This window comes from Pseudopipra pipra, chromosome 8 (genome assembly GCF_036250125.1).
Source record: "Pseudopipra pipra isolate bDixPip1 chromosome 8, bDixPip1.hap1, whole genome shotgun sequence".
Taxonomy (NCBI): Eukaryota; Metazoa; Chordata; class Aves; order Passeriformes; family Pipridae; genus Pseudopipra; species Pseudopipra pipra.
Window position 1 is genome coordinate 22,592,647 of NC_087556.1, and position 27,624 is coordinate 22,620,270.

The following is a 27,624-nucleotide window of genomic DNA, read 5'->3' on the forward strand; positions in this document are numbered from 1 at the left end:
GGTGGTGTCTTCGAGGCGGCAGCGCTCTGTGGGGAAGTGGAAGAGGGTTTGCACAGGCAGCTGCCTGCCGTGCCCCGCACCGGGCTCCCGGGTGCTGTGCCAGCAGCCTGGCACGGCGCACGGGTGCCGCGTCCAGCCTGGAGGATACGGGGGTGGCTGCACCCCGTGTCCCGGCGCCTGGCACCCACGCTGGGCACTGTGTCCCGCGCCGGGCTGTCCCCGTGGGGGAAACGCCTCGCAGCCTGGGGCCGGGCGGTGCTGCAAAAAGGACGATGTCCCCACGTCACCCGCGGGCCCCGGGCTGGCCAGGCTGCGGGCCAGCCCTGCGGAGCAGCCCCGCCTCCTGGAGGCACCACGCCGGGCCGGGCGGAGGCGGCCGGGCGGCGGGGCGGGCGCTGGGGGCCGGGCCGGCCGGGGCCCGGGCGGGGCTGGGCGGCCGCGGGGGGGCGGAGGCGGGAGCGGGACCCGCAGGGCCGGAGCGGCCGCGGCACCCGGAGCGGGCCGGGAGAAGGTAGGGACCCGCTGGAGCGGCCGGGGGTGGCCGGGCGCTCCCTGCCCGCTGCCGCCGCCCGGCCCGGCCGCTGCCCCGCCGGCCTCCCGCCCGGCTCCCCTCGCCCTGCGCGCCCCCGCGGCCGCCCGGCCTGTGTCTCCGCCGGGCCTCGGCGCGGCCCGGCCCCCGCCTCCCCCGCCGCACCGGCACCCGCTCGGCCGCCCGAGCCCGCGGCCCTGCCCGCCCCGGGGGGCTGCTGCGTGCGCGGGGCTGCCCCGGCCGCGCTGGCCGGCCCGGGGGGCGGGTGCCCCTGGCTGAGGTGCCGCTGGTTCGGGGGTGCTGCAAGCTCGGGTGGGTGCGCTCTCCTCGCCCGGCAGCTGGGCTGGGCACCGTGTGGCTCTCCAGCCCTGGGCGCCCAGCTGTGTGCTCGCCGTGCCCCGCCGGCTCCATCCCGCAGCGCCCATGCTGCCCAGGGAGCACTTTGGGCACCTCGGCAGCACGGAGCAGCTGTGCGGCACAGCGGGAACCGCCCTTCTGCCCCGCATATTGCATCCCTTGGGATTGTGGTCTCTTAAGCCGTGTCTGTGCAGGCAGTGGTAACCCGGGTGGCCACCCCCCAGGCTGGTAGCTGGTTGTAGGGGAGCAGCTTGCCCTTTAGAAACAATGTGGGTGTCCCAGAGTGGTCTAGTGCAGGGAGCCTGGAGTGGTAGCACCGGTGAAGGGTGGCACAGGTGGTACAAGTGGTACACAGATAGCAGAAACTCCAGGCTGCAGCCTGTGCCTTTCCCACATCCTCTTCTAAGGCCATCCACTCTGTTTGAGCCAGCCTGAGAAGAGAAACTTAAGAGAGTTTCCTGTTTGTTTTCATTCCAGCAAATGCAAATCCCTCTTGCATAGCTCTCAACCTGACAGTTGCCTTGTACTTTAACAGAGATGAACTGGAGGTGCCTCCTCCAGTGGCCTTGCTAGGGGATGGAGGCTTGGGTCACCCTCAGCACAGGTTGAGAGGCAGCTGCTGCTGCTTTGCTGTACCTTTTGCTGACCCTAATTGGTGCCTCAGCTGATCTTGTCCTTGATGTGATTTGGCCTCTGGGTTCAAACACCTCTGCTGCTGTTCCTGGTGTTTGAAGAACTCCCCCCACCTCTGTCTTTTCACATCTCGTTCTCCTTGCCGTAGTACCTAGGAAGCCTTTAGTTGTGTCATAAGCATTAACATCTGTTTTGAGGTTTGTCATGATTCCATAACCTTCAGTTTCTTCTGAAAAGGCTCTCTTTGCCATTGCCTCTGCCATTCTTTCCTTTGCTTCCATCATGATTCTATCTCACTCTGTTTGAAAAAGTTCATAGATACAGAATTTGCAGTTTTGCAGATGCTTTGCCAAATACAGCCTCTGTGCCGTGCTGCAAGACGTCACCATCAGCCCCCTCATCTTGACTCACTCTGGCTGTGAGTCGTGCTGGGCAGTGTCTAAATGCGTCCTGCTTGTGTGAGAGGCCCTCCGTAGCGCCAGTAATGCCCACGTCTCTGAGCTGGCCACTGCTGTTCTGTTCGTGAAATCCTCTGCTCTGCCAAGGCCAAAGGTTTCGGTTCTCTCTCCAGCTGCTCCTCTTAGAATTAGCAGTGACATTAAAAACTAGTACAAGCGTACAACAGTTTTTAAGAACTATTAAAATGGCAATAGGATAGGAGGAACTGAGCAGTAGGGCAGAGGAAAAAGTGATGCTCAAAGCTTTGCAGGGCACCACCTCTGCTAGCTGTCATGAGAGGTGTGGCTGCGTGGCATCTCAGGGTTCGGAGTGCAGGTGAGGTGTCCCTGCAGTGGATGACTGTTCAGGCAGACTTTGTGACAGTGGTGATATGAGCTCGCGTGGGACAGCCTGAGTTGTGCTTACCTTAGCACTTCGCTACCTTAACTGGTAATTTCCCTTCATCCTCCAGCAAAAGTATATTTCTAATCACATTCTAAGGGTTGCTCAACCCCACTCCTGAGTGACACAGCTTTTACTTTGTCTTATTTTTAGAACCTTTCTGTTAGGAAATAAAATTGCTTCCTTTGCAGGAGCACCTAGGAATTCTGAAAGGAAGGGGTCCAGGTATCAGCAGAGTCCCTTCTGGGGCTTTAGGTTCTTCAGAGATAACAGGCAGTGCAGAACAGGAGTGATGGAGGGTTAAGAGCACAGCTTCCAAGTTAAACTCGAATAATTTCCAGATTTCTGGACTCCCTGCCCAGCAATCAATGCATCATAATGGGCTTCTGTCCAAAAGTTATCTTGAAGAATATTGTTCACGGTGCAAAGTCAAGTGCTGCAGTGTTAAGGAATGTACTTGTACCCCAGTTTAACTTGTTTTAGATGCGCTCAAAGTGTAATGACTAATTTTGTAATTGTATACTACTTACCCCCAGGAGCCCAGCCATGGGTACTGCACAGAAGTGGTGCTGCTCTTGAGGTTTTTTCTGTTCCTTTTTTTAAGTTGTATTGTTTTAGTCTGTCTACAAAAAATGGCAAGAGAGACAACCGTGTACCTTGGGGTGAGAGAAGACAGGACTCGGTAACAGGGTCTGTAAGGTGTGTGCAGCCACTCCGTACAGAATTTGGGGAAACCCTTGTCACCTAAGCTGGTGTTCTGGTCTTTGCGTGCTTAGGTCCCCAGTGCCAGAGATTAAATATCCATCACAGTCGTCTTGCTCACATGTTGTGGCAAGGTGCTCTGCTTTGCATTAAAAATTGATGCTGTGTTCTAGTTTCCAGATGACTTTCATTTGCTTGCCTTCTGGTCCAGCACAAGCCCCTCTTTCTTCTTCCCCACACCACACTTATCCCCCACAAACACCACCAGCCTGCCTTCAGCCACGTCCTGAAATGGAGCCAGTGAGAACACTGTGACAGCCAGAGCCCAGCTGGAGAGAAGCAGTGGTTTCAATGACTTGTGTGGTACGTGGCAGAGCTCCCATGGCAAATACCCCAAACCACCACATGTGTGGTGGGAGGCCAGAGCTTGCTTAAGCAGCCTTTGCCCTTGGTAGTCCTGGTTCTGTAATGCTTGGTGAACCCAAATGAATTCATTTCAATGATGTTTGGTATATCAGGTAACAGACAAAGCAAAAGAGGCTATTTGTTTTTGAAGTGAGGAGATTCCTTTTCCTCCTGGGAGCCATATGGGGTTAGGAGGTGGAGTGCAGAAGAGATCTCTTGTTTCCCACTGTGTGAAGCTCAGCAGGGGGACTCTTTGGGATCTGCTGAGACAAGCAGCATGTCCTAACAAGAAGCTGCAGCAATCAGCATTTCCCTGGTGGGAGAAGGCTCCTCTCCCCAACACCATTAGTTGGGATTTTGTCCTGTTTGTTGTGTCATCTGTTGTTGGGATTCATAGGGTCAGCTCTGCAGTTTGCCAGAGCTGCAGTCCCTGCATTGGCAACATCTCCAGCTGGGGCCCAGGCAGCTTGGCTCAACAGGGTATTGTTTATTCCTCCCAGGAATATGCAAGACTTCGGGGAGCTTTACAGAGCAACATGTTCTGCTCTGAGCAGGGAGAGTCACTGTATGTGGCGACAGCTCTGAAGGCCAGCAAGAGCTGTCAGGGCATGCTGGTGTGCGGGTAATGTCCTACCCTAGAAGTATGGATGAGGACTGTGCAGGCTGTGCAGATGCAGTGGGGTATGGAGAAGGGAAGGAGGGCTGTCCAGATTTGGAGAACATGAGGAGGAACAGAGGAAAAAGGTAGAAATGCCTCAGCATGTAGTTAGTAAGCTTCTGTTCTTGACACAATGGTGTGTGAAGCCAAGTGTAACTCCTGTTTCCCTCCCACTGTGTGCTGTGTATTGATCCTGAAGAGTGCAGTGAGAGCTGCAGCATATCTCTTGTCAAAGCCAGATCCAGCAGCCTGAGGGTGCACTGAACAGGGCTCAGGGGCGTCTCTGTCTCTGGGAGTGGATTGTGTTTCCAGTGAACAGACATTAAGCTATAATGAGTGGAAAGAGGCATGAAAAGATGTAGGTGAAATGCAGGGGGATTTTCATTTTTAAAAAATATCACTGGCAGTATTTGTTTAATATTTTTAATATTAATTTCTCTAATAATTCTGTGACAAGCTTGTTTTTTGTACATTTCTGTGAGTCTGACCCATTCCTGGTCTACTGCTCATGCAGGATGTAAGATTTTTAAAGAGATTGAGACACCTGCAGAAAAATCCACTTGTCCCTCTTGTGCAAATCCAGTGTGCCTGTGGAAGCCCACACGGCACATTTTGGTCTGTTGGTGAAACGTTAGTTTTTCAGTTATGGTGCTGTCATACTGACCATAGTCAGTGCTGCTTCTTCAGTGAGAAACTGAAATGTTTTATTGAGAGGGGAAACAAGTGGTGATAGCACCTGCTAAGTTTGGTTGCCTTGCTTCTAATTTGTGGCATCCATCCGTTACTGTTTTTTATCTCATGATCTGAGCAGCCCTTTGGGAATACCAGTGGATTAGCTGTCTTCAAACCGTTTGGGTCTCTCCTTTTTCTGGGGCTGTTAATACTTTTTGTAATCAGCCTAAAATGATCTCTTCACATTGCTGCCTTATCTCTTAAGTGGTTGAAATCCTTGCTTCAGCATCTAAGTGATCTGGTACTGTGACAAGTGCCTGACCATTATTTGTGATGCTGGCGAGTCTGTTGTTTGAGATTTCTTACCCTGCACAATCTCAGCTGCAAAAGAGAGGAGGGATACAAGAAGCTGTCAGTCTGTGTGCAGATGCCTTTTCTTGGCTGTGGTGACTTGATCCAATCTGTGCCTAAGGTCTCAAAACAGTATTGTAACAGAGTTAATAGCCGTCATTTCGTTCTAGCCCCTCCTTTCATCAGCCCATGCTGGACCAGACACGCTCCAGAGATAATGGCAAAATGGGATAGGCAGTCTTCCATGGAGGTAATGTTACTGTGTGCTGAGCATGCAGGCAGGCAGGCTGGTGGGGGTGATTAATGCTCTGGGAATCTGCTCTCTGCCTTGCTGCACAATGCTTTTGTGTCAGGCCCAGAGCTTAGCACCAGGCAGGCTGCAGTCGAGTGCCAGGAACACGTTACCTGGTTTGTGCAGGATCAGGCAGCGAGACAGAGCCCGTGTGTTCTCAGCGGGGTGAGTTTGCTGCTGCGCCACAACTTCATACTTTCACAGTGAGGCTCTCTTTGGATGCGGGTCTGCTGCTGGGTGGGGGCAGACTCGCAGTCCTGACCTCCTCCAGCGTGAAATCCCTGAGCTTGCTCAGTTGTGGCAGAGCCCTCCCTCCTTCCCTCTGGCAGGCAGGGATCACCCATCCTTAAGGTGAGAGGGGATGGTGCTTGGCCAGCTGTCAGGAACCGTGACTCACGGGGGATCACAGACGGAGCCCTGCTCTCCCTGCAATCTGCTCTTCCTTCTGGAGCCTCTTCGTGAGCTGTTGCTGAATGTTTGTTTTCACCACATCTAGGGTGGATCTGGGAGAAGCTCGGCCCGCTATTTAGCCTGAAGAGTTGGACTCAGTAAGTTTCCAGTCTGGAATATGTTGGGAGGCTTCCTTCTCTAGGTGGGGGTTTGTAGAAAATTTGGCAGACAGCACTGCATGGAGTAAGACGAGGCCAAGGTCCCAGAAAACATAATATTTTGTGTTCAATTCTTGTCATGGAGCAAGCAAACCCCACAAGACTGATTCACTGCTTGCAAATACAGGGGCATACTGTCTAGACTTGGATGGAGTCAGGGAGTGATCCTGCTCTTCTTGGTACTGCTGAGGGAACATGAGCCTGGTGGGATTCTTTTTTGGCAGTTTTAGAAGTTACTTCACACTTTCTTACAAGCTGCCTCTCAGGGAATGCTTTTGACATGAATACATTAGTGTTTTATTATAACCGTAATTAATATATACATGGTGGAGCAATTGCAGTCCTGCCTGTCACTCTCAATCTTCTGTCTTGTTGGAAAATCTTGCACATTTTAATGATGAGTCCCCAGAGCTGCAGGTGTGTTAAGGAAGTGACACTCCTGTTCTCATGGGCAGGACCAGTGGGAGGGCCATATCCTCAGCCGCAGCGGCTGCAGCAAAGCCGGGGTTTGGGTCTGCAGCACACATGCCGTAATCCTCGCGTGCCTCAGCCCATTCTTACCTTACACCTTTGACAGAAGAAATGCAAGAAATCTTACTGTACCATCATGTGCTCCTGGAGAAACTACCCCGAGGCAGCAATTATACCTGTAGTGCCCTCTTTGTCCGGTGCTGCTGTGTAGTTTGAATATTCAGAGTATGACAAGGATTCCTAGGACCCTGAGCTCAGTCAGCAGCCTGTCTGGGAGGTGGAGAGCAGCCCCAGGTGCCTGCAAGGGCCTGCTACAGCTGCTCCTGTTGCTGCTGCTCTCCTGTTTCCAGCATGCAGCAGCATGTCCCAGCCACCCCACCTCAAACAACCCAAGGATCCTTACTTGTCTTTAGTATTTCCAAGCTAATTGATGGCTCTTCCATCTTTTCCCCTGCTCCACATGGTCATGTTTTTAATACTGTTACTCCTTCTGCCTCAGTAGGTTTCTGCTATCCTGAACTGCAGCTCTTTGTGCTCCTGATTCACTCCAGTCCATTCATCTCTTTTTGGTGGCAGAGTGCTGTCGGCTGCTGGATATTGGGCTCTTTGTTTGTACAGCCAGCACAAAGCTGGTGACAAAGGGACAGCCTGTGTCCCAAGGAGCCCACGTGCTGTGGGGAAGGCAGTGGAGAGTAATAGGAGCAACGGATGGGACGGCAGAGGTGAGGGTGGCCAGGGGCCAGGGCACAGCATGCTGGCTGCAGCAGGGGCATGGCATGGGGGTGGGGAGAGACATGCTGAGGAAGCTGTTCCTGCTGAGTACAAACCCGCTTTGTTCCCAGGAGGTGAGTCGGACTGGATAAACAGAGTGGTCCCGTCAGCAGAAAGCCTTTCCCTGGCTGGATCCCCCACTGGCACTCTCACTGGAAGTTGGCTGCACCTCATCAGCAGAGATGTTTTCTCTTCTCTGTGTTAGCTTCCCCTCTTCCTGACTCTCCAGGGCTCAGGTGGGCTGTGTGTGACTCTATGGAGAAATGGGGTCCCTATATGGAGAAATGGGGTCCCTATATGGAGAAATGGGGTCCCTGGGGACCCTGTGTGTTTTGTTGTGTTGTCACTGTGCTCTTTATGCTGTTAGGTGGGCGGGGTTATTTGATAAGCTGTGCTGCCCAAGGGACGGGTATCACCGACTGGGCAGTGCTTGGAGTGTGATCGTTCACTGTGCACTTAGAGGCGCTTTGAGAAGGGAGGACATTGGGTCTCATTGTAGGGAATTTGGGTCCAAATGGACTGAGCAGGGACTCTGCTTGTGATGTGGGAGGAAAGCAGCCTGTGCCAAGGGGACTGATGGGGAAGATGCTGACATCCCAGTGTCACAGAGGACAGGGCTCTGGAAGCACCTCGGAGAGGTGTTTGCTGCGCCATCCTGTGCCTGTAATTGCAGTGGGACAGGAAGTGAAGGCAAGCACTCACTAGCCTGAGGTGTTGATGTTGAAGAATAATCTTAAAGTTCCTGGTTGCTTTGGATGGATGAATTTCTCAGTTCCCATTCCAAGGAATCTGGGAGGAGGTGAACGAGCAGCTTAAGCTGCAGGACTGCTGCTGCCCTGGTGCAATGTATTGCCTTGATGGTGAGGCTGAAAATCAGAAATGATACAGGAGCCTGGTTCAGCAGCCACTTCTGGAGGAAAAGGAAATTCAGGACATAGCCCTTGATTGAGGAGGTCTTTGCCTGCCCTCAGGTCTCCTGCCAAGCGAGTTTCAGCCTTGGCTTCCAGAGCCTTGGACAGGGTCTGTACCCTCATCTCAGCTTGGCTTCTGCCAAGAACCATGGTGATGCCTCCCAGGGGATAACTGAGCCTGGTACCTAGAAGGCAGAAGGGATATTTCCAGTCAGGTCTGAGGATGCTCAGGCAGGGTCAGCCCAGGTGGGGATGGGAAGAGTTCACGAGTGGGGAAGAGGATAGTGGCATGAGTGGCCTCAGTGGACTTTGTGCCTCTTCTCTTGCTGGGCCAAAAGTGTGACACTGCTTCAGCATGTGGTTCCTGTGGCCCTGACTGATGGCATGGGGAGGAGGATTCCTGTGCCCATCCTGCCAGAGCATGTGTGGTGGGACATGCAAGTGGATGGTGCTGTCTGCTCACCCGCCCCTGGCGGGCTCAGAGCCCTGCACTGTATGTCAGGGAAATGCTGAGTTTCCTCCCCTCCTCTTGCTTCCTTCCTGATGGGAATTCACTTCCAAATTTCTTGCTGCTTCTCCCCCCCCCTTGCAGCACAAATACGTGGCACTACAGAGATAGCCAAAGGGGCTGGGCAAGGCAGCTTAGACCACAGGGGCTGCATTGCTGGAGAGCCTTGGATCCTGCAGCATATGGTGAGGGTTTTACTTTCTGAGCATATATGTGATAATTTCAGGTGTTTCTGGCTGCTAAAAAACTTCTCACTGTCTCAGCCTTAGGCACTGATCCACCTTCAGACCCTGCGCGATGGAGGCTGGCTCCGTGGTACGGGCAGTCTTTGATTTCTGTCCCAGTGTCTCTGAAGAGCTGCCCCTCTTCGTGGGAGATGTCATCGAGGTGTTGGCCGTGGTGGACGAGTTCTGGCTCCTTGGCAAGAAGGAAGGTGTCACAGGTAAGAGCTTGAAGTGTCTGCACCTGGATCCATACATGTGTCACCTAAACATCCACTCCATGAGCACCCCTTCCCTTGGCCAGCACTGTGCAGAACCTGATTTGATTTACTAAATCTTTCATGGGACTTTGATTGGGACTGAGGGTGCAGGTTGCCTGCCAGCTTTGCCTCAACTATTCAGACAGCTTGTTTATTGTTTTTTGAGAGAGATTAGTGAAGGGTCAGTTCTTGAGAAGACGAGAGCTTCACAATACTGGTTGTTCCATTCTCTGTGGTGAGACAGCCCATTTCCTGGCTACTTTGTGTGCTGACCTGCCGTGGCAGTGGAAGGAGTGACGGGAAACAGATGCACTGAGACTGGAAATGGATCCGCATCCAAGTGACCTTGTCAGGTCAAGTCAGTTGGAGATGCAGCAATAGAGTCCATGTGTCCCCCCAAGTCCTCTGACTCAGCCCCACTTCCTCCTTTCCGCTTCAAAGCATTTTCCTGCACAAACTGCCATCAGTATGTGTGTGCCTGAAGTAGTGTGCAAGTCTCAAACTTTTGGAGGGGTGTGAGAAACTTCTGAAGCAGCAAAATTCTCATCGTGAAACAGAGTCTGTTTAGGCAGCATTTTATCATCTTAATACTGATGTTAAGAGGATGTGTGAGCTCTCAGGGAGAGGAAAACCAGGCCACTTCAAATCGTAAGCCTGCCTCTGTCTTCAGCAGGAGGATGGGACTGGAGTTTCATCTCTGCCTGTAGAGATGGAGCTGCTATTGTAGCAGCAGTCTGAGCTCTCCTGACAAACTGTCTAAAACAAAAATGGACAGGAGCAAAGTTGGAGAGGACTCCTCTCCTGTGCTACATGTCGCTGATAAATGACATTGAACGAATGTGCCTGATCCTGCTGCTGCTGCCAAAGTCACTGGGCAAAAATTACATCTGCAGTTCTTACCACAGTTTTGTCTTCCAGTGGTGAGGTTGTTCTCAAGCAGATGAAGCTATTAAGGAATAGTAAACAGATGTGTTTCGTAGCTCAAAGATAAAAAAGAGTGCTGAAGTCAAACGGAATGGTTTTTAATGACCTTTAATTCAAAACCCACTTGCATTCCTGCTTTCTCTTGGAACAGCTGTTGTAGTTTTCTACCCAGCTTTCTAAGCTGAAATTGTAGGGGATTGGAAAAGCACTTTTGAATAGAAGCTGTGAAGGTGCTTAATATTCATTACTCTGGAATAATTAGTGTGGAATAATTACTGTAACTCCATGACTTCCTTTCCAGCAGCATTATGTTGTTTCCATAGAGCAGGAAACTAAGACATGGAAAAAGAGGTAGAACTGGTTAAAACTGTGAAGGAAGCAGCTGAGGCTGGTGGATGTCAAACTGCCTAAAGCCAGTGCTAAGCTCTGGATGTCTAAGATATGATGTTTCCAGGTTTTATTAAAAAATACTGGATCAGTAAGAAGGAATGCTGGAAGTGCTACTAGCCCATACTCCATCACATTATATAGGAATGAGTGAATTTAGTGGCCTTTGCAGTGGGCTCTGCCATGTCCTGTTCTCCAGGACTGAAATTAGTAGCTGAGTGGTATCCTGTGATGGCCAACAAGTGTGCTCTGCCCCGCCTGGCTGGGGCCTGTTCAGAATAGCTGGGCATCCAGCAGTGGGAGCCATGGTGAAACAGGTGCACAGAGTGACAATGTGGGGAAGGTCCCTGGAGTCTCAGCAGTGGTGAAGCTGTGACAGAGCCTGTGACTCACCGATTTGGCCATCCTCAGTGTGGTGGCTTGACTTCTGTGCTGAGGCTGCACGGGGGCCAAGCCTTATAGAGGCAGGAGCACCAGGTGGATATGCCCAGTCAGAAAACAGCATCCAGCACTGTGGATCTCTTCGTTCTCATCTGGATCTGAGTTGGGAAAGAAGCAGTAAAAGCAGAAAAAACCTAGTATGTCTGTTCCCAGAAGCTCCATGCTGATGGCACAGTCCCGGTGATGAACACAGTGTGTTGGTTGCCTGGAGTGATCTGAGGGCAGAAAGCTTTTTGTTCTCTGTCAGTTCATAAGCATTTAAAACCTCAGGAATTCCTGACTCCCAAACTCATTTCTCTTCCACCATGCTATTGAGGCACCCAGGATAAATGAGTATTTTCCTTTAGCAGGAGATAAATAGATCCCAAAATCTGGAAGGAGGGTGGAGGTAGTGGTGGGCTACAGGAAAGACTCATTGCTGACAACTGCTTCTCCTTTTAGGGCAGTTTCCTAGCAGCTTTGTTGAACCTGTGGATATTCCTCCTTTGAAGCAGGGAGAAAAACTGCTTGTTTGTACCAATGACTTCACATCTCAAGAGCCAGGGAGCTTATCATTGCAGAGAGGTAATCTCCATTCCCTTCTTTTGATCTGCAGCTCTTAAGCCTCATCTGTCCTTCCAGACAGATGAACCTAGTCACAGCATCCTGCCTAGAGTGACAGAAGAGAGAGGTGAACTTCCTAGTACCTCATGACATGGGTCTTGTCAAATCCACCACGAACTTCTGGGCCTCTGCCACTCTGATACCAGTTTCTCATGATCTATCATTACTCATGAAACTCCAGAAGCTGGAGTCGCCTATCACAGTAAATTTACAGCTGCCTTTTAACTGACCTCCAATACCCAAATCTTAGACTTGCATTTGGGGGAGAAATCAAAGCTTTAATGCACCTTCGTGTCTTTGCAGCCAAAACTGTGTATCTTACATGTGTGTGCAAGAGGCTGCTGATACTTCATGCCTTACCCCATCCTGTTCTCATGTGCATCCCCAGCATGCGCTGTGCTCTCGCAGAGTGCCAGACCTCACCCACAGCCAGGAGGGTCACAGGAAGGCAAGAATAAGAGGTAGGAAGCAATAATGAGAGCAGTTTTGAACTGGTGTTTGTCATTCTCTGCAGGAGACCTGGTGATCCTGGGGGGGTCCCTGGCCTCCAGCTGGCTCCAGGGCCGGAGCAGCTGGGGTTCCAAGGGCTTTTTCCCCTCATCATGTGTGCGGGAGCTGTGCCTTTCAGTTCGGAGACGTCAGCTGTCCCAGAGCACTCTCCTGGAGGTGCCTGCCTATTCACTGGGCCAAGCCCGGGCCCTGATGGACCTGTCTGCTCAGCTAGAGGAGGAACTGGACTTCAGGGAAGGGGATGTAATCAACATTGTTGGTGTCCCAGAGCCTGGCTGGTTTGAAGGTGAGCTCAGAGGCTGCAGAGGCATTTTTCCAGAAGGTTTTGTGGAACTGCTTACTCCTCTGCGAGCACCAGGAACCTCAGTGGATCCAGAGCCCACTGGGACTTGTGACACCAATGGGACAGTGGAGATGCCCCCCAAGGAGGACGAGGAGCCAGGGAACACTTACGGTGTTGCCCTCTATCAGTTCCAAGCCATGGAGTCCAAGGAACTGGATTTCGATGTGGGTGACAGGATTCGGATTGTTGGCGTTCTGGAGGATGGCTGGCTGGAGGGGGAGCTGAGAGGAAAACGTGGCATCTTTCCACACAGATTTGTGAGGCTGGAAGCCTCTGAGGCTTGCAGGGTAAAGGTGTGTGCTGGGAATCTGCAAGGTGGAGACAGCTGTGGATTGTCCATCCGTCAAGACCCAGAAAACACCTGCTCTGAAGCTCTTCCTTTGCTAGGGAAAGATGGCAGGGAAAAGGAAGAGGCTGCACACCCTGAGCCTGCCACCATTTTGTCTCACAAGGTGGGGAGGTCAGAGGGTCCTGTTGCAACTGACTTGAGACAGCATCAGGCCTTTCCCAGCACAGGACACCAAGGGCTACATCCCAAAGGCCCAGTGGACTCCCTTCCCTCTGCCTGCATGAAGACCGTCAATGGCCTTCTCCTCTCTGCTCAGCTGCCTCCTCCACAGAGCAACAGGCCTGGCCAAGCAGGTGAGTTGGAGCCTGGGGGAACCATTTCAGCCTCCCCAGGAAAATCAGAATGTCACGCTCTGCTCGAGCATGATAGAGACAGTCCCGCTGTGCCCTTGCAGGCTTCCCACATCCCCCAAGATCCTTACAGGAGCCAGGCAATTTCATCTTCTAACAGCTGGGCAGCATCCCAGCCCCAGGAGATCCAGAGCAGCACCCAGGATCTAGACAACTGGATGGACAGTCAACAGGAGAAGTCCAAGCCCTGTTCCTCCAGCTCAGGAGCTGCCCAGGTGGGCCTGGACACATGGGCTGGGAGCTGGGGGGAGTGCTGCCCACTTGCAGTGCAGGGGGACAGCTGCACAGACCTTGACTCCAAACTGACGGAGCAGCTGGCACAGTTTGAGAAGAGTCTGTCAAGCACCAGTGCTGAGCAGAACAAAGTCTCCCGTCATTTCTCTATCTTGGACTACAGCTCTGAGAAGGACATTGTCCGGGGGTCTCCTGTGTCTGTCCCCCACTCCAGGCAGACAGAGAGGAGGAGGGCCCTGAGGCCACCCCCTCCTCGGCCCAGCCTTGCAACAACCCCTGTGCACACGCTGGGTGGCCAAACATCCAAAGGCAGGTCTCTGTCCTTCTCGGTCAAGCCCTCCCGGCCTGCACCCCGGCCTCCATCAGGCAACCAGCAGAAAAATGTGGCCCCTGCACAGCTTCAGCCCAGCACCCCAGAGCAGCGGGTGGAGGAGGGACGTGAGGACTTGACACAGGCAGGGTCAGCTTCCCCCTGCTCCATTCTGCTGACTAGGATTGGAGAGGTAGAGCGAGACTTGGAAGCTTATGGCAAGACCCGTGCTGAACTAAGCCTGATGCTGGAGGAGCAGCAGGATGAGCTGGTGAGAGCAGAGACCATGGAAAACCTTGAATTCTGTGACTCCAACATTGAGAGCCTCAGCATGGAGCTGCAGGAGCTGAGAGGTGAGTCTACAGCAGCATGGGATGGGGGTTCTTCAGGGGGACAGCTGCCCCTGCTGTTTAGAGACACTATTGAAACCAGTCTTTTATACCCTTCTTTAATTCCTGGTAATTTTGTAAGCAGTCAAATCATCACGATTTTGCTTTGGAGAATCAGTGTCTTTCTCTGAACATCCCTTTGCCCCGGTCTTCCCCACCCACTTTTCCTTTCAACTCTCCCATCTCCTCTTCTGGCCCCACCATCCGTCCAGAGCCTTCATCTGATTCCTTCCCAGTATATCCTTGCTATTAAGCAAAAGCAGAGCTGCTGCAGTTTCAACCTCCCTGCCTCATCCCCTCTTAGCTGTAGGGGAGTGAGCAGCAGCTTCAGAGTGGCTTTGCTAGTGGTCCTGCAGTTGAGATTTGAGTTGATGTCTGTGGTGTGACTGCCATCAGCCTGTCAGGGCACTGAGTTTTCTGTGGTTTCTGTTCTGGTGGTGATACAGACCTGTGGGGCCTTGTCACTCAGATCAGAGTGGATGCACAGAAGGGGACTGAACCTGGCCTGGGAGTGTGATGGATTAGTGGGCAAAAAGTAAAGCCTGACCCTGTGCTTCTGCCATCCATGCAGTCCTAGATAGGAAAATGACACTGTGCTGTTGGTAACAGCAACAAAGAGCTTTAAATTGTGGCAAATCTTTAGCTGGAAAGATAACTTTTGTCCATGAAGCCCCAAAAAATTAGTCAGGGAAGAGAAATTTGCGATGATTATATCAGCACGTTTGGCCTCTGAAACCCAAAGATGCCATGTAAAGATCAGTGCTGTTAATTATGTTACACTTGGTATTACAGTAGACAAAGTATAAAGATGAGACCACATACATTTTATCCCACAGTCCCTTCCCCAGCTTCTCCCAGGAGCTCTGACACCACAGTTCTGTTACTGAAACCCACGATGTGCAGGAAATGTGGGCACTGCATTCAGGAGGTGGAGTGAAATGCCAGCTCCTGCCTGGGGATTACTCACTCTGACTTCATTGCCTCCATCCGCCCACTGCTTTATCAGTGCTGGGAAGCCCAGGCACTTTGTTGCACGATCGTGTCTGATGCAGAGCACATGGGAATGAAGGCAGATTCAGGTGCACCAGGAAAATAGGGTGACAAACGGCCTCCACATCAGCGGTGTGCAAGAGGGACGCTTGGAAGGAGGCTTAGAGGATATGAGACGACGAAATAACTTGAAGGTAGGAAGAGAAAACTCTAGGCTGAATCTCAAGGGAATTTTTCTAATGGAATGGATCTTCCTGGGAAACTTCTCTTACCATCCTAGTGCTTCCTGGCAGAGGACAGATCCTGTAAAACCTGTGCCCTGTTGGTTCCTGAAACTGGAAGTTTTAAGCAAGAACTAATGCACTATCCTGAGACATGCTCAAGTTAGTATCCCCTCAGTAGTCCTAGAGGATTTTTCACCAGTTCAAAGAGACCTGAGGATTTGTAAGTAACCTCTCTGGTCCTGTGATAAAGATGTTTTCTACCTAAGCGTTGTCACATCCTTCCTGCCACATCTGAGTATAGCCAGAGAGCATGTCTCGGGCTTCCTAGCCCAGCTCTAGTGCAGCAGGCCAGATCAGTAACAGGGTTTTGCATCAGCTCAGGAAAATGAGTTTGTGCCATGCCTGAGGCGTGACCTCTGCCTTGCCATTGTTAGGGGAACATGGAGGCACACTGGTGGGAGAAAAGCTTTCACTAAGCTTTGACCAGCAACCAAAGCAGGGCTGATGTAGTCTTGGGGGAATCCAGCCTATCCTTTGGGATATAGAACCAAACCCCATATAGAAAGTATGTGGTTTTCTACAACACATGTTTAAAATTGTCACATTGCTTCTTTGGTGTGTCTTTGTGCACACTGGGGGTTCGCCTGTCTTGGGCAGGATTAGCGCTTGCCCTCCTGCAGTTGGAGTAGGAGAGTCCATAGGTTTTATTGTTGTCTTCTACCAGCACAGAGCATGGGCTGTGCATTCCTAACAAGTGTTGAAAAAACCTGAGACATGGATGACATCCATGGACTCCCATGCTTTCTGTCTAGGGCATGTAGGGCATTGTTGGTCTCTTATAGGAGCTCTGCATTTGGCATGGAAAACTGGGAATATGGTGTGCCCTGCAGTGAGAGGTGTTACTAGACTGCGTGTTTCTGTAGCCTCCTGAAAATTTATATTTTGTGTTGGCACTGAACTCCATAAGCCAGGTAATCCCTTCAAGGCTGTTCCTGTCAGCAGGTAGAGCAGCTGTTCACCCTGGAGCAGGGAACCAGGCAGCTGTGGCTGCACGGCACTGTGTAGGCACTACTGGGGGGGCTCTGTCTTGCAGGCAGCAGCTCCTCTCCTGATCTTCCAGTGACTGTGGGTGAGGACTGGGAAAAGGATGGGTTCAGCATCAGGTTTGAGCCAGGGGCAGCCTGAAGGCCTCAGTTTGCCCCTGTGAGGTGTGGAGCAGAGCCCAGCCTCTTCTAGACCGCGTTGTTTAGCCTCCACACCATTAGGAATGTGAAGGCAGTGGAAGGAGACCTGGTATCCCATCTCTGGTTTGTGGCTTCCTGCAGTCTCACACACGGTCTGTTTCCCTTCCCTGAGGACATTGATCTGGGGCAGGGCCTCTGCCTGCTCCAGTGCCCTCCTCTTCCTTGCCTCTGAGCTGCCTGAGGAGAGGCTTTGGCAAAGCCGCGGAGCCGGTTTGGGCAGCGAGAGCCTGCCCAGCCTCGGCTTCCCTCCTCGGGGCTGGTTACTGATTACTTTGGGCAGCAGGTGGAGGAGGCCAGGGCTGGCAGTGATTGGGCCTGCGCCTCCTCCTACCCTTGCTGACTGGTTTCAGGAAGCAGCACCTGCATTTCACTTGGGACGGGAGCACTGGAGCAGAGCGGAGAAACAGCGTCAGCCCGGGCTTGGGCTCAGGGAGCAGACAGTGAGGGGAGTTAGCCCCTGCTCCATACCCCGCAGGACTATGTGCTCTTATCCTGGGTCGAAACACTGCATGGAAGATCCGAGACAGGAACGGCGACTCCTCAGCTGGGAATATGAGGACTCTTGTGCCATACGGAGAGAGGACGTAGCTGGGGTGGCTGCGCTGCGCAGGGAGGCTGGCTGCAGTGACAGACCCAGGGCGACAAGGAGGCAGTACCCAGGCAGCCAGGGAGCAGATGGTGGCTGGGACAGTTACAGGAGAGGAGAGGGCTTCTCTGTGGACCAACGGAGCATGAATGTAGACTGTGGAGGTTTTTGGAAGGGAGATGTGCAGTACATGGGCTGCAGGAGAGCAGATGGTGCTTGGGAAGGCAAAAGCCAGGATACAGAGGGTAGAAACTACAGGGCATATGAGAAGGAGGACATTCAATACAGAAACTGCAGTTCTGAGATAAGAGAAGGGCGGAGCAGAGAGGACAGAGTACCTGGGCAGTACAGGGAGGGGGGAAGGCAGTATGGAGGCGATAGAGGCCCTGAAGGCCATGGGGAGAGGGGAAGGTGGTATCAGGACTACAGTGAGGATGAAAGACATTATAGGAAGAAGGAAAGGGGGTATAGGCAAGAGAGGGACTCTGGGGAGTATAGGGAGAGAAGAAGGCAGTATAGAGAGGACAGAGGCAATCAAGTATATAGGGAAGGGGAAAGGTGGTATAGAGAGGATGGAGGCTCTGGGGCATATAGAGATCAGGAAAGGCAGTGTGTAGGTATCGGAGACCAGGTAGACCAAGAAGACATTGAACGGCACAGGCAGCCCAAAGGCCATGTCATAGACCGCAGCAGTCTGGACAGAGGTTGTGAAGTTCCTGCTTTGGCAGGCAGGTCCTTAGACAGTAGTGTGAGCCTGGGGTCAGGTACCTGCTACACACAGTTCGAGATGTGGGACATTGACTCCAATGGCTGTGGGGAGCTGGAAGGAGCAGCCTCAGGGCCTGGGATGCCGGCCAAGAGCAGCAGTGGAGCAGAGCGCTCGAGGGTACGCACGGGCCGGCCGGACTGGAGCCAGGACTGGGAGCAGGAGGCCGAGGACACAAACAGGGTGGGCTCTGTGCTGCAGCGAAACAGCTTCTACAGACGGACGGCTCCCAGTGCCCTGCGGCACTCAGAGTTTGTGCAGACCAGGAAGAAAAAGCAAGGTACACGGGGAAATAGTGGGCAATTGCCTTGGGTGTGCCTGTGCTCTGCCCTGGCACTGGGGCAGCACCAGGACTCTGACACAGGTGGGAGTGGCCAGCACTGACCTCTCATGGGAAGGCTTCTCCCTGGGACTTGCTGAAATGAGCATCATGGTCATTACCCCTCTGCACAATCGCTGATCTGCCCTGCAAGGGGATTTCACAGAGGCCCAGGTGGGAGGGAAGCACAGGCAATACAGACTTGCTGCTGTCCTTTCTCTTTCTCCTCCATCTGTGCTCCCAGTGTTTTAGGTACACCCTAAAACTTGTGGCCCTGTTCTTTTGTCTAGTCTCTCAGGGTCCTGAGGAGGTTCCTCATGTGGGAAAGGGTGGGGTGCTGGGGTTATTCCCGCTGCCTGTTTTACTTTTATAACCCATCGTGAACAGATTTGATGTTTAGGAACCAATTCCTGGCTCAGAGCGTGAGTATGGCAGCTGATCACAGCCAGCACGAAGCAGGACGTAGAGGAAGTTGGTGTAGCACTCAGACATAAGCAGAGAGCAAGTACTTGTAGTTGTGTAATGCACATGGGCAGGACATTGAGGTACCTGCATGTTGGGGGGCTGTCACATTTGGGAATCCCCTGCATCGCCAGCCCCTCGCTACTGCAGTGTTCCCTTGCCTGTGCTACAGCAGTTCCATGTCCTGGGTCCCCAAGCCATCCGCAGGTCTCCAGTCCCATCAACCAGCACTCTGGAGCTGGAGAAATACCAAAGTGAAAGGCCTGAGCTGTCTTGGCATGGGCAAAATCATTCCATTGATGCTGTGGCTGGGACAGAGTCAGCTGCAGACAGCTTTGTGCAGCTTGGCTTGTTCTTGCAAGAATATTAGTGTGTGTTGGGGAAGTGGCAACAAGGTGTTAAGGTCTGGGCAGAGGGACTAAAGGAGCCCTTCTTGATGGACAGGGTTCCCTGTTGGGCAGCTGTGTGTCTGAAACCTGTTTGTTTACGTGCCTTTTCTGCCAGTGTCTGTCTGCAGTAGCTGTGTGTGTGAACTCTCTGTGAAGTGGGAATGAAATGCGGAGGAAAACCGTGCAATGGCCAAAGAGTTGGCAAAGCTGGAGGCTATGACTGCCTTTGCCTTAACATGAAGTCTGTCCTTTGGAGATTAAGCCTTTTGATTAAGCAGGCTCCGGTGGCTGCGTTTCTGCACTCTCAGGCCACTCTGTTAGGGTGGGACTTTGCTCAGCTGTGTCCCCAGGGTGAGGGAAGGGAGAGGCTTTGCAGTGCCAAGATGTCCAAAGGGCAGCAGGGGAGCCAGGAGGGGCCAGGGAGTGGGGTGGGACGCAGTCCAGAAAGCCTTAGGAGGCTGGAGCAGTGCTGGCCTGTCCAGCTTCTGCTAGAGTTGAAGGGACTCAGCAATGCTGAGTGAAAGTCTTCCCTTTTGAGGGTTGTTGAATTTTTCCCCACTGTAGTTGTCTCGGGGGCTGTGAGAGGCGCAGGGCAGGATGCCCTTGCCATCAGCGCCAGTATCCCACAGCAGGGAAGGAGGGAAAGGGCTCTAGGTATTTGAAATACTCTTATGTTCATCCTGTGGCCTGTTTCTGGCTGCAGTTGTCTGTTACATTTGTCCTCCTGCCCTGCTAGGGCACAGTGCTGGACCAGCAACAGCCCTTCTTGGCATGTAATGCTTTGTTGATGCAGCTGCCTCAATGTAAGACCCCACCAGCACCCGGGAGCCTCCCCAAAAGACCTCCCATTGTGCTTGGCAGCAGACAGCCTCCTGCCCACCTGGCAGGAAAAAGTCAGCTCTGGTTTTCCCTCTGTCTGTGCTGCAGGCACCTTTTCTAATGCTGTCCACTTCTCTCACAGGTTCCCCCTCCATCCACAGTTAACAGAATTTAGGACTTGAAAGCCCCAGTGAGAGATCATAGAATCATAGAGTAGCTTGGGTTGGAATGGACCTTAAAGATCATCTAGTTCCAACGCCCCTGCCATGGGCAGAGATGCCACCCACTAGATCATGTTGCCCAACTCCCCATCCAGCCTGGCCTTGAACACTTCCAGACCAGTAGGGATGATCTTTTCTGCAAGTGGGATTATCACACTTCTTACAGATTTCTCTATGGTGTAACCTGGTGACAGCTACTTGGTTAGAGCACCTGTTCTGGGATGAGACTCAGATGTGTCTGCCTGACACATCAACAGAAGGAGAACCCTGTCATAGTTTTGCTGCTTAGTCACCATCACTCTTAAAGGTTTTACATGCTAATGTGTTGCATTTCAGCTCTGAACTCCAACCTTTTTCTACTAAATTAGAGCTTTTTAGTTGAGGGATATTCTTCTGAGGCAGGTACTGTAATTAAGTAATTTTTTAGTCTTCAGTTCTTTGCAGTGAATAGAGTCTTAAAATACTCATGTCAAAGACTCACAGGAAGACCTCTCAGTGTTTATTCTTCCTGATGCTCACTGATTTGTCAGTTCAGACTCTTTAAAAACAGTGAACTTCACATTCTGGGTGGGTGTCAGCACTTGCTTGCACCATTTACCTTGCTGTGCTCCTGTGCAGCACTTGGAAAACTCCTGATGAGTTTTGGCTGGCCAAGCAAAAGAATTACTCCCCAGAATACAGTCCTGTGTGTGGCTGTGTTTCTTGTCCCCATTAATACATTAATGCATTTGTCTGCATTAAACCTCCTTGGTTTGAACAATTCCATCTTATTCAGGGTACCTTGGATCACTCAGTGACTCATATGCCTCATCTTTATTTGTGATCCTGTTGAATTGATGCTCAGTTCTCTACATGACAGCAGTGATTTTCCATTTACTTTAAATCTTTTGTAGGATTAACTAAATACAGTCTCTGGAGAACCTGATTAGAAATGCCCTCTTTTCTGGATAGTCTCTACTGGCAGTGAGTTTTCAAGGTACCAGTTAGCAAGGTCTTCTTTTTGTTTTATAGAAAGAAATAAACAGAATATTTATTGCATAATTCTACTTTTTTGCTAGGCTTACAAAAATTTTATCATATCTGCTTACTTGTGGGATTGTGTCATTGTAAGGGTTTTTTTTTTTTGTCCTGGATGGAAATAAGTCTATTATAAAGTAGCATTTTATTTCCTCATTTAAAAAAACAAAACTGAATTCTTAATTCTATCATCCATGGATTTTTCTTTATATCTTTCTTTTAGAATTTTTCTGTACTTCAGAGTTCCTGGTGTGTCTAGTGTCTATTATGTGGTATTCTATGTTCATTAATTTATATTTGCTGCCTTTATTGAAGCATGAATGCAGGACAAATTTTTCATCAATACTGTTCTCTTGATGTTTTTTGGATTATGTATTTAAAACATCCTTTTAAAGAACTTTCAGCTTTCATTCTTTTTTCCATCAGTGTTTTTGCTCACACTTTCATTGATGCCCTGCCTCAGTTTTAGGTTAGCTCTTTGTACACCATCATACTACTACACTGTTTTCTGTGTCATGGGTTGGGATCATCCCCTGTTCACACTGAATGCCGTGGGACTGTCTGGGCAACCACAGGCTGTTTGGGGTGATGGCTGTGATCTTACCTGACGTAGAAACATCCCCACCAAGCAGGCTGTAAGTCTGGCATCAAGCCATTCCAGTGGCCCTGGGAAAGCATCCCCATTCTGTTCCTGTTCAGCTCGCTGGCATATTACCAGTGTCCAGAGTAAGAGTTTCCACCCCAGCCAGATCCTGCTCCTGGCAGCGAGTTTAGCCTTTTGCTCAGATTAATTATTCCCTGCCCTAGTTTCATCGCCTCCCCTCTCATGATCGGCAGCGGCTCCTCCCCTCCTGGCCTCCACATACTTCAAATATTTGCAGCTGGTTTGTTTTGTCCTGACTCACTGCTTGACTCTGCTGAGCTGTGAACCTGGGGCTGGGCTTGCCTCGGGGCTGGGTGCATCTCCTACGGAGGTTCCTGCTCGCCGACCCGGTGCGGATGGGCGGCGCGTCCCTCCGCAGACTGTGCGGATCGCCTTAGCAGCGTGTGCGCCCTGCGAGGCTGCGCCGAGCCACGGGGGATGCTGGCAGGTGAGCCCTGACGAGGAAGGAGCAGCTGGGGGGCGATGCAGACCTTCGGGGGAGCCCTGTGATTGTGATAGAAAATCACAGCTTCCACGGGAAGGGCAGAAGTGGGAATGTGCTCCAGCTTGACACTTCATTTCCAGGGTGAGCTAGTGTTGAATCTCTCAAGGCTCTGCAGGCGTACTAGGAAAGCTCAAAAGCAGGTGCTCCTGGGAGGCTGTCGCAGACCATCAAACCATTCTGGAGAGCCAAGGACGTGCCGCAAATTTGCCAAAGGGGATAGAGAAAATGATGTTGTTAGGAGGTTTGAATTTAGAGAGGCAAATTACAGAGCAAAACCTACAAGAGAACAAAATCTGAGCCTCTGAAAATCATGATTGAGAACATTGTTTTTGGAAATGTATTTCTAAATGTCCATTTGGCAACTGTGTCATGGGTAAACTTGAATTTGTCACTGGATCGGAATTCGGTGGCTTCATTAGAAATACCAGTCGCATTCCTGCAGACTAATAGAGTCTGTTCTAGCTGTGGTCTTAATGCCTTCAAAATTGATGGGCATGATGACTCAAATTGAAAGGTAACATTTAAATAGAAAATCTGTGAAGTAAAATGGAGCTGTGTTCAAAATACATTTACTAGATTTACTAGATGACCAAAACCAATTTCACATCTGTGAAATTGGTGGGTTTAGATAAATTCTTAATAAGCCTCATTTAGGGAAAACTACTATTAGACATACAAGAGTGTGTGACAAACAGGAAAAAATAAATTGATGACAAGCAACAGAGGTGGTATGAAATACAAGAAGTGAGAGTTTTTAAACGCATCAGAAACAAATACGAAGTTATACATGTTGGTCAGATAGAAGAGCCAAATGTTAAAAATAAATTCTGTATTTGAAAATTTTGAACTACGAGTGTTTGGAAAGAAGCAGGACTTTTGAGTTCATTGCTGAAGGAGGATGCTAGACTAGTGATAAACTGCAAAAGTCCTAAGATACTTGACTGCAATGTAGCCTTGGTTTTGAATGAATTTTGAAATATTCAGAAAGACCAGGAAGACCAGAGGAGAATTAATTAGTATGAGTTTTCAAAATAATGCAAATACTGATACAGTGTGAGTAGAACTAGTACCCAGCATTATGCCAGGTCAGCCAAGCTGAGCTGATGACTACTGTGAGCTTAAAATCTGTGCAGGGAAGGCTTTAATTTCCCTCCCATAGGCAGGGACTTGAGACTTGCCGAAGAAGGGTGTCATGGAGCTGGCAATCTCACGAGTGTTGTCTGAATCCTTGCCGCTGGGCACTTTCTGTAAGGGCCTGATCTAGATTTACTCGCCTGGGGTTCGCCTGGTGGAGCGTGGGGAGCTGCTGTGTTTGCCAGCAGTGCTGGACATCCCCAGCTCTGTTTTGGTGAGCTGGAGCCAGACACATGGTGTGACTGCAATTCAGCTATAGCTAAGGCTGGGAGTACAGCAGGGTTGTTTGGTGGTACAGTAAGCTCCTGAGGTGTCCTGTAAAAAGCTTCATCTGGTGGCATTTTGCCTGCATATAAATACGAAGTCCTATTCTTTGACCAAGGCAAATATAATCCTTTCCATTTATCTTCCCAAATGCTGTGACACTTTATTTGTTTTCTTGGGGCATGAAATGGCAGGACACAGAAAATATAATTGAAAGGGTTTTACAATCATGTCCATCATAGCATATGGCAAGATGCATGGGTCATTTCCAGCTGTTATTCTGGCTGGTTTTCATTTTCAAGATTCTTCCCAGCCCACCCCATGCAGTAGTATCATCTCGCCCTCCCACCTCCTCTGGGTTTCACACACCTGTTTGCATTGCAAATTAACACCTTCCTGTTTCTTCCAGGTTGCTTTCCCACTTGAGCTTGCTCTCCCTGAAAACAAATGCCGTTCCTTAAAAAATATATATATTTCTTTAAAATAACTCATTTGTTGTTATTTCCTTAACTCTCTGAGCCACTGAGACCTGCTGACTGTTATTATCTTGATGTTTTGTTGTCCCTCCTGTAGGTTTTTCTGCCTGTTCAGGCTCCAAGTGCTGTGTCTCCGGCAGGATATCCCTGTGAGTGTTTGTAGAGGACCTTGCACAGCAGGGCCTGGTCTGCCACTGAGGCTTTGCAGATGCTGTGGAAATGCAAACAGCAAATGTTAAACCCAGCGGCTGCTCCCAGACCCTCCTTGGAGGGATTCCTGCTGCTTTTGAGTTGATAAAGTTTATCATCAGGGACTGGTGGAAACAAGCCAAGACAGCTATTGACTTAGCTGAAATCAGCCTTTTCCCTTATGCAGTTTGGCTCTGATGGGGGTACTCTTAAGGATACTTGCCAGTAGGAATCAGTGAGGCTTTCTCTTCCCAATGATTGCCTTCTAAATGTAGTGCTGGCTGTGTCACTAAATCCTCCTCTGTTGAGCTAGCCGTTTTGCCTCTCCCCAGGCTAGATTTCACGGCAGGGCAGCAGAGGCGCAGCTTACAGAGACAGGTATCTTACCTCCTACATCGAGGGCATCTTCTGAGTCTTTCAGCTGGGTTTCTCATTTGCTGTGGCTGGAAATGGGAACGATTTTGATGTTGTTCTTTCTGCAGAGCGGCACATCAGTTTGTCCTCAGCCCAGGTAGCTGTGACAACTTGATATTTGATGCTGATGCTCGTGGTTTCTGCTTGTCGATGCTGCTCTGCAATGGGAAGGGCTGAAAGGGCTGGCGATGGTTTCAGATAATTATGGGTTGAGTCAGTGTCTCATCTCAGCTTGGGTCTCTTCTTTCCCAGATCGTTTCAGTGTGAAAAGGCCAGCCTGGCTGAGCAGTGGGCAGGGTGCTTGGGCTGAGGCAGCAATTTCCCATGCTGGTTACTGCCATCACCCCGCAGGGCAAGGCTGGGGTCTGCCTGCAGCCTGCCCAGCACCTGGGCAGAAGTGGCTGGGAGCATGGGGGTCTCTTGGGGCTGTTCACCGTGGGTGCTTTGGTACCAGGATAAAGTCTCAAGCCCTGGTGGGTGTCCCTGGGAGTCTCCCAGGCTGAGCCCCCGTTGCCTGAGGCTGTCACCAGAGAGGTCAGGGAGAGGGAGATCTGAAAGTGCCAGTCCTGCAAAAACATTCTTAGAAATGTCTGAGTTGGGGCATGTCTGCAACTGTAATAAAATCCCATTGAGAGCGAGCAGCTGGGGATCCGTGGGAGACGGCTGGAGTGGACAGGCACTTGTCAAATCAGCAATTGATACTAAATGGGGTACCTGAGGCAGGCTGGGCTGCTGCGAGTGGCTCGGGGGCCTCCGTGCTCTAAAGCAGCCGTGAAATGGGGGAGACCTGAGTGTTCCTGGGCCAGACCCTGCCCCGGAGGGATGTCCCAGGGAGGTGAGGGAGAGGGGCTCCCCCGGGCTGGGGAGGTGGCGGTGGGAACGCTGTGGCTGTGGTTTCGGCCAGAGGGCACATGCTTTCAAAAGCAGGCAGGTGGGGCAGGGGGCGGCTGGGGCCCAGGAATCTGCGGGGGGATAAAATGTCTCAATGAAAACCGAGGGGGCTGGGCCGGCCTGGAGCCGCAGGTGGGACAGAAAACCAGGAGGAGAGGCGGCTGCGGGTGTGTGGACGGGGCCGAGGAGGGCGGCCCAGCTCCGGGCCCTGCAGGCACCCAGGGCCGGGGGCGGCCCGGCCCCGCGCCCTGGCCGCGCTCCAGCTCCGGGCTTTGCCGGCGACAGCACCATTGTGGGTGCCCGGGGCCCCGTGCGGCCATTCCCATGGAAATGCCTGGGGGCTGCGGAATGGAGACCCTGTTCCAGGCCTGAGAGAGGGGGGCGGCCGCCATTGTCCACCTGGGAACCGGGGGCTCCCCTCCGTGTCTGCTCAGCCCCGCGGAGCTTCCTGAAGCCGCAGAGTGAGAGAGCGAGGGTGGGAGAGGAGTCTGGGCCCGGCCGGCATCGGGGGACCGTCTGGAGCAGGTTTGTTGCCTGCGGCCGTCAAAGCCGGGGCATTGCAGTGTTCCTTGTGCTGCGAGGGTGGGCTGTGGAGCAGGCCGGAGCTCCCTGCTGCCCCGTGGGTGGCAGCTCTGGAAAGGCCCGTGGATGGACATTCTTGGTCTCTCGGCACTGATGTTTGTCAGTCGCATAGGTTACTTGTGTTCACAGTTCAGATGCTGTTTGTCTCCTGTCCTTGCATCTTTGTTGGAGCATGCTGATCTTGCTCGTCTGTCTTGCAGAGATGACTCTCCTGTCCTCCCAGACACCATCCCTGGAGACATCCTGGGCTGCCACTGAGAGTGCAGAGCAAAGGATGCTGGAGAAGAGGTCCAAGGTTATCGAGGAACTGCTCCAGACAGAGCGGGACTATATCAGAGACCTGGAGATGTGTGTGGAGAGAATCATGGTGCCCCTGCAGCAGGCACAGGTAGGAGCTGGGAGGGAGGGCAAGCTGTGGTGCAGCACTGGAGGATTGGGGTGAGGATATTGAGTCCATTTTGTTCTCAGAGGCAAGCAAGCAGCATGGAAACCTATAAAGGAAATTCAAGCTATGCCATGGGGAACAGGATGGTTCTTGCAGCTCCTTGCATTTGTAGCAATAGCCTGTCTGTTTTGAGATCCTGCTGAGCTTTCAGGCTTGCTGAGAGCAAGAGACCTGGGAGCAAGTATCACAGATTCATTGTCTGGGGCAGGAAATGTTCCTCTTCATTTGATTTGTAGGTTAAATTCATTGTCAGGAGAATTAAAATATGGGGTCTTGGCATGGGAACAGAATTATTGGGAGGAGAGCAAGAAAAACAAAGTGAACAAAGGTGGGGATGGAATTGCTGGGAAAGAAGAGAACACTGTGGTAGGACACGTTAGGAGTGAGAGTTTCAGTGCACTGGGGGACAAGGGAGTGTGTGCAGAAGTCACTGTGATGGAAGGAGGTGGCAGCAGGTGTCTGCTGTGAAGCTGAGGACTGATGAGTTGGAGGAGGGCAAGAGGGGGCTGTTGGGTCTGAGTTGGACTTGTTCCCCCATCCAGGACATCTCTTTTCCCGTTCACTAGATGCAGAACATAGACTTTGAGGCCCTTTTTGGAAACATCCACATGGTGATTAGCTTCTCCAAGCAGCTGCTGTCCACCTTGGAGGCTTCAGATGCCATTGGTATGGATTCTGCTGTTAACTTTTGTCAGAAGGCTGGGATGAGCTTTGCTAGTGGCTGGGCATAACAGTTTAAATGGTGGGAGAAGATCACTGGGACTTGGCTTTCTCCCTGCTGGTCTCTGTTGCCTCTCATCAGTCCAACAGCGAAGCCAGGGAGATCTGTGTTGCCCCATGGGTCACTGCTGAGAAACATGGTGCCTGTAGCCCTCCGTGGCCCCTTACCCCAAAGCAAGCCCCACTCCTCACTCCTGCACTGCCCCTTCAGACCTTGGACTGCTGATGCCTTTGCTCTTTGGCTCCAGCAACCAGTGTGTCCACTTCTCACCTCCGGGAGACCTGGATTGATTGA

The 27,624-nt window shown here is 51.6% G+C and overlaps 1 protein-coding gene and 1 long non-coding RNA gene across 12 annotated transcripts in view; one reads left to right on the top strand and one right to left on the bottom strand.

Annotated features, from left to right (window-relative positions):
* The first annotated feature begins 433 nt into the window (after positions 1–433).
* DNMBP (dynamin binding protein) overlaps positions 434–27,624 on the top strand; it is a 33,584-nt gene continuing 6,393 nt past the window's right edge. Inside the window, exons 1-7 of one of the 11 annotated variants that reach the window (XM_064662995.1) lie at positions 764–7,240; positions 7,361–7,525; positions 8,972–9,150; positions 11,383–11,505; positions 12,059–13,993; positions 26,365–26,552; positions 27,176–27,275. In XM_064662995.1, the coding sequence (XP_064519065.1) occupies positions 9,006–9,150; positions 11,383–11,505; positions 12,059–13,993; positions 26,365–26,552; positions 27,176–27,275 (2,491 nt within the window). In that variant the 5' untranslated portion in view covers positions 764–7,240; positions 7,361–7,525; positions 8,972–9,005. Of the gene's footprint in view, positions 512–762; positions 7,526–8,971; positions 9,151–11,382; positions 11,506–12,058; positions 13,994–16,764; positions 18,120–21,510; positions 22,158–25,637; positions 26,044–26,086; positions 26,108–26,364; positions 26,553–27,175; positions 27,276–27,624 lie in introns of those variants that run through there. The other 10 variants (XM_064662996.1, XM_064662997.1, XM_064662999.1 and 7 more) reach the window with 10 other exon arrangements.
* On the bottom strand, positions 23,027–25,923 carry LOC135418107 (uncharacterized). The gene is made up of 2 exons (XR_010432317.1): positions 24,665–25,923; positions 23,027–24,299 (listed from the first exon to the last, which is right to left on the bottom strand). It is a non-coding gene; the product is annotated as an uncharacterized LOC135418107 (long non-coding RNA).